This window comes from Temnothorax curvispinosus, unplaced genomic scaffold, assembly GCF_003070985.1.
Source record: "Temnothorax curvispinosus isolate PA1 unplaced genomic scaffold, ASM307098v1 QBEX01002370.1, whole genome shotgun sequence".
NCBI lineage: Eukaryota > Metazoa > Arthropoda > Insecta > Hymenoptera > Formicidae > Temnothorax > Temnothorax curvispinosus.
The window spans coordinates 127,582-151,171 of record NW_020212150.1 but is presented as its reverse complement, the minus strand read 5'-3'; the positions used below and the strand labels follow the sequence as shown (position 1 = coordinate 151,171).

General features: G+C 40.8%; 1 protein-coding gene across 8 annotated transcripts in view; it reads left to right on the top strand.

The window, feature by feature from the left end:
• Nucleotides 1–2,331: 2,331 nt before the first annotated feature.
• LOC112451554 (choline transporter-like protein 1) overlaps nucleotides 2,332–23,590 on the top strand; it is a 23,373-nt gene continuing 2,114 nt past the window's right edge. For 2 of the 8 annotated variants that reach the window (XM_025011194.1, XM_025011193.1), the window contains exons 1-12: nucleotides 2,332–2,457; nucleotides 19,621–19,769; nucleotides 20,149–20,262; nucleotides 20,338–20,486; nucleotides 20,821–20,898; nucleotides 21,005–21,095; nucleotides 21,708–21,771; nucleotides 22,106–22,214; nucleotides 22,360–22,468; nucleotides 22,557–22,676; nucleotides 22,762–22,887; nucleotides 23,229–23,335. In XM_025011194.1, coding sequence (XP_024866962.1) covers nucleotides 2,436–2,457; nucleotides 19,621–19,769; nucleotides 20,149–20,262; nucleotides 20,338–20,486; nucleotides 20,821–20,898; nucleotides 21,005–21,095; nucleotides 21,708–21,771; nucleotides 22,106–22,214; nucleotides 22,360–22,468; nucleotides 22,557–22,676; nucleotides 22,762–22,887; nucleotides 23,229–23,335 — 1,238 coding nt within the window. In that variant the 5' untranslated portion in view covers nucleotides 2,332–2,435. The other 6 variants (XM_025011195.1, XM_025011197.1, XM_025011201.1 and 3 more) reach the window with 6 other exon arrangements.

Below are 23,590 nucleotides of genomic sequence, written 5' to 3'. Positions count from 1 at the left end.
TCAAAATATTATCTTGTATTAATATTTTAACAGTTTTTTTAATTATAACATTTTTAAATGTTTATTTTTTTTACGATTCGCGTTATTGAGTTTCACATTAACCCTCTGGAGTGTGTTATAAATTTCAGTTAGATATTTTCAGAATAATATTTCGACAATACAATTTCCCAAAAAACAATTTGAGAATTTATCTTCAACAAGACTTCGCGAGTTTGCAAATCTAGTCGAGACAGTTACGACAAGATGACTTCAAAAGTCTTCAATATTCTCCTCTTTTATCTCATATGGATCTCGTTGAAGTGTTCGCAGAATGCGACAGTAACAATCCGTAAATGTGATTGTTTATCGCAGTATTTTTCTTGGAAGCACGGAAGAATTGCAATTTTTCAAGAGTTTATGGAAATATAATATCCGATAACGAAGGAATTCGAGAAAACACATTCTGTGTTTACTCGCCGAAAAGTTTTAAAACTTTCTCGTAATTTTCTATCACTTGAATCGAATAAATAAACTAAAAAAAAAAAAGGAAAAAAAAAAAAAAAAAAAGAGAGAGAGAGAGAGAGATCTGAAAAACGATAACGCGCAAAGACTTCAATACTAAAGTTATGTATAATAAATCCTCGTTGATGCGTAAATTTTATTGAGGCGGGAAGACGGGATTTTACAGCAGCTGTAATAAAACAAAGAAGCATACGCGTTGCTCGGCACTAACAAACGCATTTCCGTAGATCGAAATCCACTTGTAATATCACGGAGTTTAGATGCCGCTCGCGAAAGTGGCCGCTACATTTATTTACATAACAATGGGGTATGGGTATTGTATAACTACATTAATTATTTACTATACTATATAGTATACACGAGACCCTTTCTTCCGTATCTATCGCCTGGGGAAAATTATGCTCGACCGAGTAAAACCGCCTCGTTTTCGATCCTCGGATATGGTCCACGAGGCTAGGAGCGGCTGGCAAATCGATGGCGCCAGGCCGTGGGTGTGTGGGCATACGTCAGGCGCTCTGAAGGGATATCGGCGAGCGAGATACCGTGACCCAGTACACGAGTACTCGCAGCACACGAACGAGGGTTTTCGTTGCTTGGCGACGGGGAAAAACTGGAGCGGCGCGGCGGCGTCACGTCGCGTCGGGGATTCGAGAAAGGATGAGGGTCGCCGTACAGTCCGGGTACGATCCTTCCCTCGGGGTGGGCGAGAAGAAAAATTCGCGCCGCGTGCGAGTCTCCCACGCGAGTCGAGTGCCGGCGCGAGTATAGGAATTCGCGAGAATCTCGCTTGAGAATCGCGACGAGACGACCCCGGCATAGCACCGTCGCGTCGCGTATATACATCAACGCTCTCGTGCGCGAGTTTAACCCTTTCGTAAATCGTTACCGCGAATTTCGGAAATAATCTGATCGCGATTGGCACGGATTCGACGGGAGCTGCATTTCTCTACGACCGTTCGTCCTTATTTCCGCGACGTTCGCGACCTTCGTCGATCGTCCCGCTGATATCTGGCGGTTAATATCAACCGCGATCGAAATACACGCAATTTTGCGCTTCGCGCTCGTCCGTATTGCGAATTACCATCTTCCCCTATACAGAGATGTAAAACGAGACGAACTTCAGCAACCGGCAATCTTAATGCAAGCGGCATTAATGCGGATAATGTATTCCGTATCCGATCTTCCGAGGGAAATTGCTTTTCGCCGGCGTCGCGTCGCTCTCGCGAGTGCGTGCCGGGGGTGAAACGTGTGCGTGCGTGCCATCCCGCGAATACCACCCCAGCCGCCGCGAATCCAATAATCGAGAGAGTCGTGGGGATTACTTCTCTCCTCGTGTATTTCCACTTTGACCTGTAAAATTTATATATTGTTTGTTTGTTCTTATTCGACGCACCGTATTTACGGCACTGACCGCGATATGTGTCGCGGGGAGATGTCAGGATAAGGATGGTAGTAGGTGAAAGACGATATTTGATATATTGAAGGAATAAGGTAACTTTTATTACTCGATAGTTGCACAACGACGCGTACGTGACTAGCGTCCAACAACGACTGACTCCTCTCACACTTCTTTCTCACTCTCCGCCAATCCAGGCGTTTCTTCCTGCGCAGAGGGCTACGGCGCAACTCAGTACTTCAAGCGACCAATCACATCTTACGGTCTACTCAAGCACGGCACAAATAATCTTACAGACCTTTGACTAAATAGTGCCCGCGGTCGCGAGAAAACGAGGCTCTCGAGTATTTTGAATCGGCGACGACGATAGATCTGGAGCACCGCGACCGAGAACATCGATCTCGAAGCGTCGAACGTACGTCGCGAGATTTTTGGCGCCGGACCAACGGAAGCGCGAAATATATATCCGCGTCCGTCCGTCGTCGTTGTAGAAATTTTCGCGGACCTCGTTGGACCTCTGCCCGCCAGATATTCCGTCATGGACTCGCTGTTGGAGGAGGGTGAGTCCCGGGGATGCATGATGCCCGCCTGCGTACGCATGGCACCTGCCGACTCCTCCCTCGAGGCTCTCGGCGAATTTGCAAGACGTGCATCGCGCCGCGCAATTGGATACTGTTAATAAATTCGCGCGGAATTCGCTAATTTCTATGCATGGCAAAACCCTGCGCGCCAGATGCATTATTCAACATTTATTTTCAGAAACCGCAACCTTCTTCAACTCTCCAGAAACTTAATTTATTTAAAAAAAAAAATGTAAATTTGTAATGAGTTGCTCAAGAAACAAGATATATTTTCGTCGATCTCGATCACTTGTATAAGCTTCTCCAACAGTCGAAACTACCATACATTATAATTTACGAATGTTTTCATAAATATAGTGGGCTGAAAATAAAATACTCGAAGAAAGAAAATTCGATACCAACTTGTTTGTTAAAATACCGCAACGTTAGACGATCGAACATGTTGAAAGCACCTACTATCACCTATATGTAGGTCCCTCGCATGTTTCTCGTCACATTTACGCTTCTGCTCTCGCATGCGCCGAGGAAAATTGGCCACAGAGCAGGTCATCGGCGTGGCGCGCGAGCACCGAGGAAGCGATATTCTCGATAAATTGCAATTCGCTTGCCGAGGCAACAGCCTAATTTCGCGACTCGCCACCTGCACGTGTTCCACCTGGCGCGCGGGTAATGCCGACGCCCTTCCAGGAACACGGGCCTGGGGGAGAAAAAAAATATCGCGCCCGATATATCCGCCGCATCGGCGTAACGGATGGTACCATTCGTTTCCCAACGCGAACAAATCGAATCCGCCGCGAGCCGGAGATAATCGCGCCGTAATTTGCGCGGTGACAGCGACACAACCGCTCTTTGTCCGTTCACACCGTTCGTCGGTCGATACGGCGTTTGATTAATTGCGATAATGCCCGCGTCCCGCGGTCGCCCGCCTCTCCTGGGGTGAAAAAATATCGCTAGAAAAATAAGCGCCGATGATTCGCGGACGCGCGGCGCTCAGAAAGCCGGTCGCCGAGTTGACGCTCGCGCGCGCGCGCGCGAGAGAGAGTTCGTGAATATTCATTTCCGATCATCTTCCGGTCGCGACGGCGCAAAAGCGACGAATTACCATCGAGCTCGCGGCCCGTAAACATCGCCCGTATGAATAAGTTACGTTCAATTATTGTGTACACGCGAAATATATGTCGAGCTAATAAAGCGTGCGACATTTCGAGCTGCATTTTACATGATACGAGCGCAAAACTCATGTAGAAATGTGAAACTGCCGTGAAATACGATCGAGCGTTTATCGCGACGACGTGGCACATCATGCATTATAACCAACGATTTCTCACTCCAGTTTCCGCCGCGTCATCTTTAGCTCGGCGTTGAATATCGGCAATGAAAGAAAATTCGGTGGGGACTAACGCGGATCCTTCACTGCAATGGCCAGTTTCTGCGAAACCTATCGACTTTCAGTCGCGGGGAATTATTTGCCGTACGCGCGCGCCACCGGAAGGTCGATAATTTTCCCCGACATATCGATGCCGTGTCCATCGGTGACGGTAAGGTAACGGGAGGCATGGTCATGCAATCGCGGGATCGGGCTACTACATCGCGAATGTCACAGTGAAACGTACGATGTTACGATGCGCGATGTCGGCACGCGTCGCGGGCGCGACAGTCCCGACGCGTATTCTCCGCGTGGAAGGCGCACACACTAAAACTGGAAAATAACAATCCGCGAAGTTCGCACGTTACAACGTTGAAATTACACGCGGGATACGCAAGCAAGTTTACATTCGAAATAAAAGTTACGCGTCCGCGCGAGATTACGTTAATTCCGTTTCAGACGACGCGCAAATTCTAGATATTACGCGCCGTGCAACGCGGAAAATACAGATTTGACAAATTAGAATTATTGTGTATATTCATAAAATTAAAAATACGCAATTTAATATATATTTGACAAATTGGAATTATTGTATCCATAAAACACGTATTTCATTTCTACGACGTATACGCACGTGTGTAAAGGATTTAATAACTTGTCCATAATATAAACTCCAATTACGAGTAAACAGTACCGGTCAAAAATATTGCATCGCTTATGGAAAAGGAAGTCGTTACTTTAATGAAGAAAGACATACATAAATGTTATAAAATTTTATTTTAGTACTGTTATATTTTATGCTTTGATAGAAATACTTCGAGAAAAAAAACAAAGATCTTAATGATTTAATTGACGTTGAACAATTACTGTCGACGATAATATGAAAACAACGCATAGCATAAATAACAGTAGTAAAATAAAATTTTATAACATTTATGTATGTACGTCTTTCTTCATTAGTAACGACTTCCCTTTCCATGAGCGATACAACACTTTTAACCGGTACTGTATTTAAAACAGACGTAAGGAATAATTGATATTTAATTAAATAATTTTTATCCAGATATATATTTTTAAAGTTATGTATGTCTGTTATTATACATTATGTACAAGAGCGCATATGATTTAAGAATAAAGTAGGACAAGTCCAAAATAAGAAATCGGAGATGTAACACAACTCTATGCTCGAAAGATTGTGCGCTTTTTTTAGTATTTTCACTTCTAGATACTTTTAGATAAGATTGTGAATAGAATTTCCACTTCGATTTTTATTCTAGCCTACATCCATATCTTAGAGGTAAAGAATCGTATTTCCAGTTTTTTTTAGGTCAGTTATTGACAGTTTACTATTAAGCGTGTCAGTTAAATTGCTTTATCAAAAACTTAACAAATCAAATTGCTACTTTTATATCTAAAAAATATATCATTTCCCCACTGTTTCCTTTAAATTTACCATAACGGAAATACGATTCTTTACAGATATAGATCAGTTTCATAGATCAGTCGCGACGGAATCATCGAGCGCACCTGCACGGAAGGATCGGATGGAGAGACGGAAGATGGAAGCGTGTCCGACGAGCACGCACGAAACGTTGTCTATGCCTCTTCATTACCACGGCGCGACACGCGCGTGGCGCATCCCGAAAGAGCGTATTTCGCGCGGATCTAATTGAATGGCTTAATTCGTCACGGGATGGGCGTGTTTCGCCGGGAGTTTCAGGGTTTATAGAGCCGGGAGGGCGCAACGAGACCGATGCGACGCGTGTTGGCTGTGTCGCGACGTACGCCGCGCGGGCACCGCTTTCTCTTAATTTAATGCGGCCTTAAATTTTTCAGGGGCCCCCATTCGTGGTGAATTATCTCGCGACCGTCGTGTCCGTATGGGTGCCTCTATATCAGCGTCGGCCGTCGCGCACATCGCATGCCGCGCTGGCTTAACGTCGTTTTCGGGGTGCTCGTCCGCAGCCGTTACGCGTGCGTGCCTCAGGTACGACCTCGTATCTGGCGAACACACACCGCGGGCGCGGGGTCACTCGGGTTCGCCTAGGCCACGCCGCATTTAGCGCTAAACGCGGTCATGCGAGTCTAATTGCATTTTCGAAGGCTAATAGCGAATTACGGTCAATTATCATGATTGGCCGTGTCTTTAGGTAAGGTGCTTGATGAATACGGGAAGCGCCTTTTCCAGGCGTTCCTCTACCTTCTTACCTTACTGTGTACGTGAACGCGAACGTAACGTCGCACGTGATCACGGGTAAGACGGGTGAGATCGCCGTGCGAGACGTAAATGCATCATGCATACAAACGAGACCAGCTGAACTCACATTTGGGACATAAATGCATACATGTATCCGAGATTAATATAGGTACGCAAAATATATATATTCGGGATCGTATAGATGTGCAATATGAATACGGACCGCGGATTCTCGAGACAGAGGCGTATTCCGCATCCATGGGGACGCAAGTTACGCTCGTTCCGCGAGTTCGTCAAGAACAATTTCTGCCAGGTTGACTGACGGCGAGAAACTTGACTCAACGTTTCGGAAATAAATATTTAGGTGGCCCCGAGCGAAGGGGCCTCTCAGAGAAATGTATTCTTCGATGAATTATAGAACGCCTGGGTGGGAAAGGATACCGAGTTAGCGCCTCTTTTCTAAAAGTTGTAATATCATATCTTGAAACTGCATTCGCACTAGTATTTTTTATTTCCATGTAAACTTACTCATTATCTGTTACTTATCGGTGCGTTACTTATCAAGATATCAAAAATTAACGAGCGTATCAATAAATAAATGAATGGACAAATATGTAATTTGTAATAAATAATATAAATAAATAATACAAACAATAACACTATTCAATAAGAAATTACTTTTTTTCGAGTACAAGAACGAGATTAATTATTTCTTATAGGTTTTTAAACGCTGAATACAATCCCGTTTGCCAAATTGCTCTATCATGTCACAACTTTAAGAAATTTGCAGTTAAAACAGCAAAAAGGGCTATTTTAGTATATTTTGGCACATTATAAATATGAAATGTGACGTGTTGGAGAAGTTTTATTGCAATGAAAATTAAGTATGTTGTTAGGACTTTCAATCATTAAAAGAAATTTGTGGTATGTCGATTATGGCTGAAAAGATATTAAGGATTAACGTAGAGTCTCTTGCGTCAAAGCTGTGACCTACATAGACTATTAAGGATTTATGAAATATTCTTTAATTATGTTATTCAAACTTAACGAGTTTTACAGGTCGCTGAATGCTAATCTAATGTCAAAATTGATAAATTCAAAATGGACGAAGCCAATATGACAAATATCAAAAGTAAAAATTCGATTATTTTTTTTTGTATCCAGTCATACTGGCTCTGTCAGTTTGAATTTATCAATTTTGACATTAGATTAGTAGTCAGCTACCTGAAAAACCCTTAAGTTTAAATAACATGAAGAATATTTCATAGATCCTTTTAATGGTTGCAACTTTGACGCAATAGACTCTACTTAATCATCAATATCTTTTTAATTCTTTTAAGGGGGGAAAGTCCTAACAACATACTTAATTTTGATTGCAATAAAACTTCTCTATCACATATAGTTATAATATGCCAAAATACACTAAAATAGTCATTTTTGCAAGTTTAACTGCAAATTTGTCAAAATTATGACGTGATAGAACTGATAGAGCAATTTGACACAAACGGGATCGTATTCAGCGTCCAAAAAACTATAAGATAAGAAACAATTATTCTTGTTCTTGTGCATTTTTTTAATTGAACAGCGTAATAACATAACTTTATAAAAAGAGAGGAAGAAAGAGGCAAATTACGATGCAAAAGTTTTATTACCCTATATGTACCAATTAGCGATCTTTTTCATAAATACAAACTGGTAGCGGCCTATTTACAGAGCGAATATCCCTCATAATTGCAACGCGATTGCAGAACTGGCGATAAATGACGCAGTTCGATGACGGAAGGTAATGTTGTTACAGTTGGACATGGCTATCTGCCGCCTGTACTCGCGATGTCGCGAATACGCGAATACGCGAGCAGCGGAGCTGTCGTTTACGCAATTGCGCTCCCCGGCGCTCTGTGATGTTGCAATTACCGATATATCATTGCTAATACAAATTGCATTACGGTATACGAGAGCGTCTCGCGGCGCGCGCGGCTGTGAAAACGAAGCTCCTCCGGCTTCTCCGCGCGAGGCAGCTATTATTCAACGCTCACCGGTACACATTACGAGTTATCCGTAACGCATCGCCCGACATGTCGCGTGCTGGCTCGTCCGCGTCCGTATAAAAAATTCACGGTGCAACGACCGCTATTTTTCAACTGGCCATCGCGACTGCGTATTGTCTAACCGGTCTGACAGAAACGGACTAGCGAAACGGAAGAGCGTCGTCCCGTAAGGTAATCAGCCACGACGCGGGACTCGGGAGAGGGCGCAAAGCCGATAGAAATTATGGACAGGCCAGGACAGGCTGATTGCGTGCGAGCATGCATGCTTGTCTCTCTCTCCATACCTATATTGTTATCGATTTAACATGTGTCTTAAAATTAGTGGAATTTCTCTGTCGACGCAAATTATTATTTTAAAAGAATTTTTTTCTGAGATGCTTGAAATATTGCGATACTGGAGACCGCGGTCATTTTTTGGTGGTCTTGAAGAGGTAATTGGTTTTTCGATGAGTTCATTCGCGGGACAGCGGTCTAATTACGCTGGCCCTTCCAAAGAGCGTTCTGAAATATTCACAAGGTGAACCGACGTTTTTTTTTCTTTTACGCGGACAATTCCGTGCGCCCGCGCTCAAAGGCTTTGGGCTGGCGCGCCAACGATACGGTGTTTCTTACAGCTCGAGTTCGAGTATACCAGACGACTAAATCCCGTTATGTTTTATTAGCGTGCAAAGAGTTGCTCGTCGGAGCGAGCTTTGCTGAAATGCACACGACGGTCTCGTTTAACTGATATTAGACGAAAGGGTGACGCGGGGGAGGGGGGAGATTCGGGCTGCCTCAATTTCAAGCCGCAGCCGCAGCTGAATAACGCAGCGCGTGTTCATGCGAAGGTATCGCGATACAATGTCTCGCGACGAACGCATAAATTATAAACAGAAAAACATTAATAATAGAATGCTGCTTTTTACTATTCGCCTCTCGTTACTTCAATTATGTATGTTTACATAGTCCACATGTAGACCATACACACGTGGAACGCGTACAAATCAAAAAGAGCCGGTTTGACACATTCGATATATTTAATGCGTGATATTACAACGTATATACCGTGCATGCCGGCGGCGCGCTATAAAATTTTAATGACGAGTTCCGCGAGGCTAGTTCTCGGAAATTGATTTTTCCTCCGCGGGAAATCAAACGGCGCGGGCGCGGCGCATCAAATGCTCGTTGCAATTTTTAAAATGTTCAACATATTGAACGTTCGGCCGTTTAACTTTCTCAAGTTGAATTTCCAGTCGATTAACGCCCAGCATCTACATAAAATTAACCGAAAGATAAATCTCTCTGTTATCTATTTACATTCTCGAGGATAGAGAATGCCTCGATTTTTCTCGGCGGTATAAGCTTCATAATTACGAGTTCTTTGTAATTCTTGCCCGGGAGGAGTGGACGTAAGTTTCTTCTGAAGAGAGCCTGTCATTAACATCTTATACAAAAAGAAACGAGTTGCTTCATACCGTTGCACGGGATCTTATCAAACCACTTAAAAATTGTAGAGTGTAATTCAGCGAAGAGATGGTGCTCGTACGACACGAAAGTGACGCACATCTTGTCAAGATTTGTCAAAAGAAAAGAGGGAGGGAAAGAGAGAAAGAGAGAGAGATACAATTCCTGCATAAATCGTTACGTAATTGTATGACGTAAAATTGCGATGCAAACCATTAACCAACCGCGCGCGTAGAATAAGACGTTTACATCGGGTCGGGTGAGATTGATACGGTGTCGCGCGGTGCCCGAAATTGTCCCCGACAAGTTGGCTAACGAAGTTATCGCCATGATTAGCGTACGTGTCTCGTTAACGTTTAACGCGAGAGGACCTTGATGGAGCCGGGGCTCCGAGCATCGCGTCGCGGATAATTCGTAGACTCGATCGGAGGAGATACCGTGAGATCCAGCCGATCTAGGGATCCAGCCGTCGTCGGGGGAGGACAGACGGAGCTAAAGAGAGAGAAGCGAGGCGTGGTGGAACGCAGGGAGAGGAGGCACAGAAAGGTCAGTAGTCGGGCAAGAGAATGAGTGCGTGCGTGACGGACAGACAACGCGACAAAGAGAGTGATTCAGAAAGACAGAGAGCGAGACCGAGAAAGAGAGAGGGGGGGGAGAGGGGCACGCGAGAGAAGTGGGAGGAGGGCGAGAGGAGCGAAAGAGGACGTGAAAGAGGAGGACGGCGAATGGAGCGTGGACTGCAACGGAGTATCGTTAACCGGCGGGCACAGCAAGAGAGCCTGTTCTCCAGACCCCGCTCGGTAATCACACGAGTCGGCGACTGTTAGTATTGTGCCCGAGCTCGAGTACCTACGACGCGGACTCGGTGTCGCGAGCCGCGAGTCGGGCGGCGCAACAAAAACGAAGCGACGGACGTCATGATCTCCGTGTCGTTCGGCGATTCACGCGGGTTTTCCGTTCTCCAAGACTGAACTGCGTCGCGCGTGTGCCGCGTATCGTTGTCATCGTCGTCTTTGTTGTTCTGGACGAAGCTCTTCTGCCGCTGAAGGATATCAACGACCCAGAAAGCCGACTCGAGAGGTACGTTGACGACCCGGAGAGGAGAGGTTTCGGCGCGAGAAGAAACTGAGCGATAAACCGATGCGGCCGATTGGCGTGGCCGGAGCAGGTCCATAGATCACCGCAACCCGCGGATGCTCGGCGAAAACCTTGAGGCGAAACCTTGATGGCGAACCGATCCGCTTCAGGTGGCACGGTAATGGCGTGATTCGCGCGAGCTTGCCTTCTTGCTGGAATGCTAACGGTTTACACCGGCCGCCATGCCTTGCGCTCTAATCTAATCGGTATATAGCCAGGTTTCTCTCTCGGGTGACTCAGAGACGGCATATGGCTCAGTCTCGTATATAACTTTCGTCGAGAATCGCCGTCGCGCGCGATAAGACGACGCGACGCCCGATATCGTTGATCGGCCGGGAAACCGAACCGTACTCGATCTCGAGTAACGTTCGTTCGGAATCGTTGTCGTTTTCACGCTTATTATGAGAACCGCGCGCGGTTCTTTTTCCCTCTCGTCCGTTCCGAGCTGCGCCCACACAGGTGTGTCACGAGATCGTTACGGCAGATCGTAACGCGGCTTTGACGCCGTTTGCGTGGCGATGGAAGGATCTTCCGGTTCTGCGAATGCACCACGCGAATGCATTTCCCGCGGTGTTTTGGCGATGCTCTTCGCAAATTGGCGATCGTCGCTTTTAAAAGTCCGCAAATGTCCGGCGTTTATTTTCCCGATTATTCATCGTCGGTACGTATATTTGATAAATGGATGTTAATTTCTAAATATTTATTGTTGTCCAGTTCACGTCGGCGCGACCAGGCGAGACCCCGCGAAAGTTTGTTCAGCCATTTCATCATAATATGTGAAAATGTGACCCACATTGTCAATATTTATCGACAACGCGCGCGCGGAATTTGTTGCTGTCCACGAAGTTGATTCTACGTTATTTCTGGTGTTGATAATTCTTCGATGTTTGTCAGCGTTGGTTTGATAATTTATCGTACACTTAGCGATGAATATTGATAATTCTAAAGATTCTTTTTTTTTTTGTTTTTGTTTTGACGGACAAGACGCTTCATACACTTTCGAAGAGTTTCGAGGGAATATCGTTGGACGGACTTTTTGTATTGTTTTCGCATACGCAGGTGCGGATTACGGCGCACCAGGTGCACATGTACGCGCGGGTCCTTGGATGCACGTGAGTGATGTAAGATGAATGAGGCGATACGCTAGCAATGACAAATGTGTCGCGGCATATTCAATTACGAAAAATCGAAAAATACGGGAATAAACTTATTAAAGCGTTTTCTGTGTCGCGTTGATATTGAAAGAACCATTTTAGCGCCGATCCAATTTCGTATAGACCATTGATAATAATCCAAAATCGAAGTAAGCGAAATCGTAATTTTCAGAATTACATCTGACAGTTGTGTCAAGAATAACGGTAATGCCTCTCTATCTTTGAACGTGCTTTACATCCGGATTTTGACTTCGCTCGCGAGAGCTAATATAATCGCATATGCAAAATCGTGTAACTTACACCGATCAATCGTGTATGTGTACTAATTCCGGTTAGCGTTACGTTGCACAAACATTTTCGTATAAACCTAGAGTATATACGACTTGTTACTCAGCCTGCATTTTAATCAGAGCTCTCGTCAGAGCCTACCGCATTCGATGAACGCGCAGACAATGCGTTGAATTCCCCGAAGGTCGGTGAATCGTACGAGCGAACAAAGAACCTTGGTCGGAAACAGAGCAATCTCACTTCGATTTTCGTAGTTTTTAATCTTCATATTTCCTCGTTGCTCGTGCACGTAATAATCTTATTCTCCTATTTCGCAATCTTGTTCGCCACACAAAATCCGCTAATTCCCAGACAGTTCATTATTAATTTAATATGAATTGCTAATTTAGTATGAATAAATAACATAAAACGCGCTGTTACGTAAAATGTAATATAATCTCCCACCGCGACTCTCACAGGATTTTAATGTCTAGATATAGTTGCGCACATGTTGCTGGATAAAATTGTTGCCTTTTTTTATATCCTTGTGGGAAAAAAAGAGTACGGTAGACACATGTTAAATCGAGCAAATGCAAACGCGTGCTGCAGGCCTATCTTCAGACAATTGTGTTGATAGTGCATCGATCGCGACCCAAGGGTTACGTGAGTTCGTACGATGAGGATAAGCATAATATTGTACGCGAGAGTATCCGTTGTCCAAAAATCCAGAAACGCGTACGAGCGTTTCGAGTTATGACTTGAAAGCACTGGATATCTGTTTCCGCGAAGGGAAGCCTAAGCAGGAAAGTCGGAGCGAGTTTCATGAATAATTGAAGAACGAAGAACATATAGGATTATCATAATGCGTGAATGACGCCGGGGGAAATCCTCATCAAGGTACCGACCTACATCCGTTTACGTTGCTATAATCCTTGTATAACGCTATTACTTCTGTTATCTGTCGAGGTTAAGCTTGATACAGAGTAAGGCAGAGATTATCTTCGAACATACGCTTTTAATAAAAAACATTTCTTGGAAAATATTAAGAAAGAACTGAGACGTGACACCTTAAGAGAGAGAGCAGTGAGAATATTTTTTAAGCTGTTTAGTTGAAAATAATTCCACACGAGTAAATTTAAATGAATTATTTTTTAGATAAAAGTAAAATATATAATTATAATTCACGAAGAGAATGTGCCTTTTATCTCCTTATCGCCGGTGAATATTGATAAATCGATTATTAAATATATCTTCATTATCGAGTTCATTAATTATCACCTAAATACGTTACGAAATTAACAGTATTCAGATAAATTAGATCTTTATGCACGAAAATTGATCGGCCTGATTATTTGATTATTTGCTCCATTTCGAAGTGTTATACATGGCTGCAGGGCGATTTAACTTTTAAGCTTAATATATCGTTACTCGGCAAACGAGTTTCTTGCGCAATTCCGGGAGCGATAATTTTGCACCTACACGAGAATTCCGTGGACGTGTGGTCGGGCGTTATTATTTCATTGAGATGGTTCGTTATGAAAGCTGAGATAAGATTAATGAAGATTAATACGGAAACCGGTATTGACCTTGATATCCAACGAACGCGTTGATCATCCGGTCCTGCCCGTAAATCATAAAGAAAAAAATAAAAAGAGATTTGTGAAGCTGTAGCAGCTTGGCGATCAACGTAGGTACCATCTGTCAACTCGCATCTCTATCCTCTAACAATTTCCATCACATATATAAGATAATGACGGGTTTGCGTTAGTCGCCAGAAGTTGCGTAACATCAAAACGAGATTAGCGACGACCTCGTGTAGCGGCTAAGAAAACGTAATGGACCACGGCAGTATTACGATATATTACATACTTAGCACGTACGGTAAGGTGCATTAATTCGATGGATCATAGAATTCTGACTTTTTAATAATTCACTTTAATAATTATTAAAGACCCAGCGGCCAATAAATCAGAATTCTATGACCCATCGAATTAACGCACCTTATACTGTACATATAGATTCAACAATAGTTGCTTTCCATTTACATCAAACTCAGATAGTTCTCACTTGTGACGTCATAACTCAGTTAAATGCACGTTCTTTTTGCATGCTGGCAAGTGAGATTCAACTGAATTTTTATTCACAATCGAGACCATGTGCTTTAATGAATCTAATAAACTCACATTAAAAGTGAGGCTGTGAACCTGTATTATTATGCGATAGCTTTGCCATCAAAATAAGCAGGTAAACACAAAATGACATATCTTACCTGAGTATAAAATACTCACATAACTGAGTGACTCATCAGATCACTTGAGTGTAAATGGAAAGCAACTAATATTGAGCTCTCTCTTACGTACAGTTTTAATAATAATATATTAAACTTCGGAGATCACAAGTCTAAGTCCCCAGATATTAGAAGCTAAAAATATACCTGGAATGCTTTGTCAATTCCGACAGGGATGAGTGACGAGATGAGGAACAAAGCGGGGCCGCAAGGGAAAATCGGGCCTTTTCGGTTCTGTTCGGTATTTCTCGCGAAAGGTCTCGTCCAGATGTTCCCTTGGTCCATGGAAACTCGGAGAGTCTAGGTATTCTTTTATCTGAAATTTATATCCGAGTTTGAGCATTTCGAGTGCGTTCCACCTCAATATTCGTCCATCATCAGCCGTTGCTTAAACAATTCGAAGCTATTCTTCCTTTCTTCAGTGAATTTAAGACTGTGTACGACCTTCTTATGTGTTTCTTGATCTTACGCAAAATTTTTTGCACGTACGATTTGATGCCTAGTTTCGAACGCGAAGACAAGGCCACGTAACGTCGAGTGTACGGAACATTTCAAGAATATTACAGAGATGCAACTCGTGGATATCTCTAAGTCGAATTATCAGTGTTTCAATAGCGACGTTGTCAGATAATGCATTATTATGATTATCGTTAGACTTGGTTATGTAATGATATCGTTCGGTAAGTTTGTCATCGGAGAGGAACCGAGGCTGGAGAGGGGGCGGAGCTGAGCGGGACGAATTGTGCACAAGTATAAGGGACGCCTTCATTCCATGTGGACCGAGCGCGTCGATTGTAGCCGGTTTCTTTTGTGACGGTTGATCCAAATCCAACGAGAGAAGGTGCGATAACGATTATTGGTGTAGATGTTGTAGACTGAAGAATTAATTCATGATGTGAACTAAATTTATCAACGCAAGCTTCATTACTTTTCACGAACTTGATATAATTATTTGATAAATGGTGTTAAATAAATAATTATTTTAGTGACACGCAGAGATAGATGTGATATCAAATAATAATAATAATAGATGGAACAAAACGTGTAATTATTATATGTGTGTGGTGTGAGTGTGTTGTGACGTTATACCGTGTTCACGGACGTGTCTAAGCGTGACTCACGATTCTTCTTAATTCCTCGAGTGTATAATTAGCACAAGGATCGTTCTAACTCGTCGTTTAGTTATTTTTCCCATTGTTCCGTGCGATTTTCATCGCGAGCGTGCGAAAGATTTGTGACGATGCGATATATGTTGTGTTCGATGTAAGGTGTGTTTAAGCCCCTCTCTCTCTTTTCCTTTTACTCTCGCATGCATCTTTCGTCCCACGGTGTTACTCGTGCTGGCGGAGCAGACGAGATTATGTATCCAGCTCACCGGCCGGTAAGAAGCGCCGCGCCGCCGCGCCGGTTGATCCGCAAGAAAAATCCGCAACTTTGTGCCTCGGAATTTTTCCACGGAATGCGTATAGAACTCTCTCTCGAGCGTCTTTTCACTCAAGTTTCATTGAAAGGGTATACCGCCGCTTGATGCCCGTAAGTTTTCCGAGAAATACGTCTTTCATAACTTTACGGGAACTCCGTTGAAATCTACAGGCGATGCCTTTGGATACGCGAAAATAGAACCCAGGGCCCTGGCAGGCCACCAGCGCGAAAATAATTTGCGATGCCGACGGCTAACGGCGGCGAGATTACCTTTATCGGTGTGCTCTTTGATTACCGTAGTCTCTCGCAAGTGCGCGACACACACACACACACACACACACACAGCGTAATTCCATTGAGAGACGCGTAAGATAGCGGGTATACTGTTGGCAAACCGTATATGTAATACGCGCGACAAGCTGCGCGTACTAATATTAGCTGAAATCCCCTGGTTAAACCTAAGTCAAATAGAAGAGCGTCCGAGGCTGCAAACCCGAAATGTGTCCCATACCGGATTACGCTGATTTGCACTGTAAACATTTACAGCTTCTTGCACTTACGGGCCGCCGCGCGCAAGAAGCGATGCGGTAGCCGATGAACCAGCCCGCGCGTTTTCTCGGAAAAAGTTATTCCGGAATCCAGAATAGCCGGGCTAGCAGAGTCACCGCACCATACGCACATTCGCACAGAAAAAAGTTCATCTTATGTTGCGTACACGCAACAGAAATTTGAGAATATTGTAAAATAATAGAAAATAATTATACACTTACAATTACGCGATATAATTTTTACGTAAATTGAATTTATCATTGCGATAGGGATAATCAACCGTTGATTAATCGCATTGCGAAACATACATTGTGGTGTTGTTTGTGACGATTAGACGTTATCGTGTTTAATTCGCGCGAACGAAGTTTACGGACAGTATGTTTTGCACAGAGCGATGCGCTGACTTATTCGCTATCGACCGGGTCGGGGAAACATTAATCCGTCTTACGTCTACGTTCTAACGAGTATTTCCTGCGACACGGTACACACACACACACACACACGCGCGGGAGAGGGCAATTTGATTATCGCGGCCCGGATTAAAGTTTAATTTCGGTTGCGTCGATTTTTGATTGATGCATGGCATCTTGTCGGCGATTATTAATTCAACGATATAGCTATAGCGGGATGAAACTTTCACGCGATTGTTATATGAAGTAGTAGAGGACATAAAGGCAGTAAAAAATCGGCACAAAAGAATTAATAAATTTTTTGCGGAAAGAATAATAAATTGATATAGTATATATCTGTACCTTAGAGGAAAAGAATCGTGTTTCCAGTTTTTGTCAGAATGAAGTTAATACTTTTTCCAATTTACCAGGAGCTTAAATTGTATAATGGCAAAGGATCTTATGTCCATTATTACTAAGTTCTTAAGACACGATGTTTAGAAAGTCGTATTGGAAACTTTAGAGGTAAAATGTTGGTCAGGTACAGCGTGTTATTGACAGTTATACTATTAAACATGCCAGTTAAATTACTTAATTAAAAATTCGATAAATTATATTTTATACCTAAAGAAATATACCATTTCTCTATTTAAAACTTTAAACCCTGTTTTCTCTAAATTTATATTAATAAAAATATGATTCTTTGTTTCTAAGGTACAGATATACATTATATTAATTTTATATCTCAACATTCATATATATTTATTTTATCTATATATTCTTCTTCATCCGAACAGCCACAAGTTGAGCCTTGGTCATCTTCGGTTCTTTGAAGATTTCATAGCATTTTAATTTTTATAAGAATAAGAGAGTTACTAACCCACTGCCTAACTCTTCTTCTCAGAATAATAAAATAAACTGAATACATCTGACATATATATGCCTTTTTATAGTAAATATATACGTATACTAGGTGTTCCATGTAGGATCAATGAACCTGCAAGGTATTATAGGAAATTAAATTTAGAACAAAAATAAGTTTTTATAAACATAAAGATTACATTAATGAGACTATTCAGAAGGACAACAATTTTATTAAAAGTAAAAGAAACAATGTTCAACCAAATTATCAAATATATTCAACATGATAGCTTTGTTCATTAATGCATTTTTGGCATTTACTCAATATTGACTCACTGTATCGTACAAATGTGTCCCTTTGTTAATTTATTTGAAGAGGATGCATCTGTTATTCTGTATATTAAGTTGTCTCTAGTAACAGGTGTTTTCAAATGAATGAATGGTTCTGAAATTATTTTTAAAAATCATCAAACGTGATTTTTCGAAGTTTACTAGCTATAACTTTTTAACAAAGCATTTCTGAACCCATGTTTATAGGAACTTTTTTGTTACAAATTCAATTTCCTGTAAGACCCTGAAGTTTCATTGACCTGACCTGGAACACCCTGTATATGTAAGTAAAAATAATCTAAAATGTAATATATAACATATAAATCCAATATATATTTGAGATATTTCAAATCATGATTTATATGGTAACTCACATTTAATAAAAGTATTATAGCGTGCTTTAACGAGAAGGATATTACATATTATGCATTAACACATCGATGATTTCACCTCAAGTATTTCGAACGAGATAGATTAGCGATTATAACAAAGGCAGGAAGTAATGACGTAATTGTAATGTCTTCGAGAGGCAATAGCCGTATCCACGACTGTCATTCAACGGTGTCACCACGCCGCTAACACCGTAACTAAAGCTTCTTTTTCGCCTTCGTGTTGCCTGGTAAAAAACTTCTCTCGTGTTTCTTTCGTGACTGAAACACGGAAGTAACATTAACCTACTGCACTCAATATATATTCGTGTGACTTTTACGCAGTGTGTATATCTTTAGTAATTGTGATAGATTTTCTATTAGCATTAGCGAAAGCTGTTTTGCGCTAAATAAATCTCACACGTCACTTCGTTACAGAATATCTGTCCGTGTAATATAATGTGTAACTAATAAATTTATAGCTCGTAAAGATGCCAATTACAGATAATACTATTAATGTCAACTATTTGGGTTGGAATATAGAAATGTGGTACTCATTAGAAATGTCATTCAAGTGTCGCATATTTCTGTTTATTATTTCCATTTATTATTTCATAATTTAATCAGAATTAATCGTTAAAGTATTCGTCTCTCACGAATTCATTAGAAAATTCGACGTACGTTAATCAATCTTCTGAAGTTCTACTTCTGAACAATCGTAATTATGTTTCGCGTGTGTTACCATGGATGATGCGTGATTCTGATCAGCGTTGCGACAACAGTATCCAAGCATGCAACTTCCCGGGTGTATTAATCGATCGATATCGACGTGACCCAGGTTTCGTTCAAGGAACGTGTCCCGGAAAATAATGATCGCCATCGAATTGCATTCACATCAAAATTATCGTGTATTTTAACATATTTTATGCATAAGTCAAACTGCATTCAGAATTATGTAAGTCTTCGATATGTTGTAGATAAATCGTAAACTTTGAAAATTTATATCACTTTCAATTTTCTCCGAATCTTGACTCAATAGAACGATCGGTATCTTCGCTTCAACAGGTCTCGGAAAGATATTACGCGACGCTATTTTTAATTTAGCTTGAAAACTTGAAGTATTAATTTTAAATATATCGGAACTTGATAAAATCACGAGCATCACGCACGAAAAGCTCAGATTATATGTCGCTCTCGCTGCCATGTATTTATCGCACGTGTTGCAAGCAGTGTTACGCGATGTTGATCATTTTCGTGGATTCGATAAAAATGCCGTAGCGGTAGCAAATTGATAATGGTATCTCCCAACTTGTTGTTCTCGAAGCTGGCGCGAGTTCGGAAGCGGTAGACTTGTCGAGAGGCGACCAGAAGGAAGACGAGAACGAACGTTTGGAGGAGCCAGTCGCCCCGGCGAGTCAAGAGATGGGTTGCTGCGGTTGTGCGGACGAGCCTTCGTCCAAAGTGGAACCCACGGTAAACGTTTTCTCTATACGCTTGTTAAAAAGGGATATATTTATGAATGTAGAGTGCTCGTTAAAAATAACAAGAACGTCACGCATCCACTGAGAAGCATAAAACGTCTATGTTTCTCAAACACGCAACTCGAACTTCCCTAAATTAATTCTCATGACTAGTTTTTATTCGTTAAATCAGTCCAACCTGATTTTGTTCCGTGACAAAGAATTGATTTGCGGCTATATTTTGACCAGTACGCTTTCATTTCTTTATAAGCTCTTGTGTTCTTAAAATTTTTATTTGTAAATAGAATAAAATCTATTTACAAATCCTATTATATTTATCGCTGACTTCGGTGTTTGTTTATTTTAACAGTTTTTTAATTTTTCTTTTCTAGACACCTGATAGTCAAGGCTCGCCGTCGAATTATTCGGATCAGATATTTGTCAAGGACCGATCATGCACCGATTTTCTGGCTATAATCGTCGTACTCGTTTTGGCGGGTGGTTCCGTAAGTGATGTTGCTTTTTCATCCATATCATAACGCTAATATGTTCACTAAGCATTCTACAATTTGTGCGTACAGATCTTCATGATGACGAATGTGGTAAAGAAGGGTGACATTTACCGCGTGATAAATGGAATCGATGATTGCGGAAACGTCTGCGGCCGCGTAACCTCGCACGAAAGCGACCCGAAATTTGCGTGCAAGGGTGCCGATCATACCAGAAAACCGTGAGTGCACTCTGAAGTATTTGTACTAATTGGAAATAAAATTTCTCCGCGATTTCTTAAGAAAAAAGTTTAATTAATTAAGTAAATTTATCAGCAAATTAATGAAATACGAATCAAAGTTTACGCTATAGCAGGATCTATTTGAAAAAATGAATGCAGCCTAAGAACAACAAAAAGGATACAATATCTAAAAATAAAAAATATAGTAATATTAAACGTATAATCGTTGATTTGATATTTGCTGCACTATTAGACTATTATAGTGAAAGGTCATATAATAATTGATCGCATTGATTGTTGCCTTCATTGATAACTTATATTCTGTGTATATTAGGTATCTTGAGATTGATATTGAAGCCAATGGAGTGAAGCAACGTAGGTGCGTGGCAAATTGCACAGTGGACGAAAACAAGTTAGTAAATTTGTGACTCATTACATCTCGTCGCAGAAGGTTTCATGCACCAAATGCAAGCTTGATCGTTTTCTCTAATGTTAATTTTCGCTTTTCTGTCTCGCAGAAGATTATTCCTGAATCGCTGTATACACAAGAAGGTGACAGAAACTCTTAATTCTATAATAAGGGGCCTTCGTTTGGACAGCTTTTACAATGTAAGTGATTGATTGTGAGACCATTTCTCGAGATTGTCACTTATGCAGAAATCTCCAGCCTTTTGTTTTGCTAGAAACCGGTTTTGAGTTTAAAAATATGTGCACGATTTGATATTTTTATTTTCTCTGTTAATATCTGTTATATGTATATATATTTCTGATTACATTAATTTAAAAAAATCCAATTTCTGGGAATATCACATTATCTTATTCCTTCTTCTCATAGTAAAATTCTAATCTTTATGACATTATCGAATAAAAAATAAGAAATAATATATCCATTCCAGGAAGAAATGTCATGTGTCAGTGCATTTATCCGGGCAAGCTTTATTTTAAAAATGACTTGAAAATAGTCTTTTAATTTGAACATTTTATATATAACCCGATATTATATTTTAAATTAAGCCTCAAATCAAATTATATCAAATTTCTTTTTTAAAACTTATTTATTTTTATATAATGTTTCGACATGATACGCCGACTAAAATAAATCAGTTTAGATCAATTAATTAAATCAATAAACAAAACTACAAGTAACATATGCGCGGTGTATCTCCTTAATTAGTCCAAATAAGTAATCAATAAGTATTCGATAATGTATCATTATTTCAGGACGCAGTTACTGATCTGGGAATCGCATGGCTCGAATTGATTTACCTTTTGCTCATAGCTTTGGGTAGGTATTCCAGAAAAAAATACAGCATATGATATTTTAGAATTGTATCATTCACAGTTTCCAATTTATCGCTCTCTCTATATATAGATATAATTTCTCTTTATACATATGAAGTCTCTTGCATTTTATTAAAGTTGATATTCCAAGCAATTTGCGCAATACAGAAATCTGCAAAATTTTAAATAGTATTTTTTTAGCAGTAGAATTTTTTCATCTTATCGAGAATATGATTTTCGCGCATTAAATTTCGGTGTTAAATTTTTATATCACTTTTATCTCTGAGCGACACAAAACAGAGACTTTGAGTGATTGATTGCGACCGACGATTTTTCAGCACTTTCTCTCGGTATCCTGGTGGCCTTCCGCTATATGGTACAATATGTCATTTATGTCGTATTGATCGGCGCAGTTTTGGCTTGCATCGGCGGCACAACGTATCTCTGGTAAAGGGAATTATCTCAACTTTTCAAAAATTAAAACGATGTAGTGAAAATCACATTTTAAAAATTTTTCAATCTAAAAATTCCCAGAATATCTATCTATTATTTGTTTAAATCTAGCGAGGCAAGCTTAATCTTTTATGCATAGGCTAGCGTGGTATCGCGAGAAGAAGAGCACGGATAAGGGTGAAATTGACCCGGAGGATTCCAGCGTGGAGCCTTACTTGATCTACGCTATTATTATGTCGGTCGTTGCTGTAAGGAAAATTGCTATATCTGGCGTTACGTTCGCGCAAATTTTGCGAATATACATATACAATACATATATCCATATACATGCCGCAGGTCATCGTGCTTCTGGTGATTCTGGTGATGAGAAAGAGAATCGAGCTGGTCATGCACCTTTTCCGGGAGGCGGGTAAAGCCGTGTATTCGATGCCGGCATTGCTGTTTCAGCCGATTTATGTGAGCATATCTCGTTTCAATTATACGAATCCGGTTCACTTTATATCGAGCTGGTCTCGCGAACACAGAAATTCTCTGTTTTTAGACGTATTTGCTGATCGGGTTCACGGTAGTAGCGTGGGTCTACTGTATGTTATGGATCGAGAGTGCCGGTGACATTTATTTGAATAAGAAAGGTCACATTCGTTTCAAGAAGGATGGATTGCTCATTGTACGTTAGCATATATTTCTTTATCGACTGTAATAAGGATTATGTTTCTTAGAACAAATAAATATTCAGATTTTCCGTTATCGAACGGGATCTTGTACCTAATAATAATTTTTGTGAATTTTATATATTTTGCGTTTATGCTTTTAAATTATAAAATTCATAAAAATTGTTATTAGCTATAAGATATGCCCAATATCGAAAATCGAAAATGTTAATACTTATTTATTCTGTATTATACACGTATTAATTATTATTTATTTTAATTTATTTATTAAGTTATATTTCTCTTTATATAATAAATAGAATGACCGCGTCTTATATAACAAATGGAATTAATTTAGGCAACAAGGTGGTACAATCTGTTTTTATTCTTCGTGGCGTGTGAATTCTATTTGGGTTGCCAGCATATGGTCGTCGCTTGCGCTGTTGCCCGATGGTTCTTTACGAGGTGAGATTTTTAGTAGATATATAAAAAATTAAATGGAAGAGCAAATAGCGCGGCTAAAAGTCGGTTATTTCTAGTTATGTATAGAAAAATAAAATAAATATTTTTTAGTTGTGATAATTTTAATGGTGCTCGAAATACTATCTGCTAACATACGTATTTGGAAATTTTTCATGAAGTATTATTAAATTTCCTATTAATGGTCTTCTGCGTGTATATATATATATATATATATATATATATATATATATACGATAT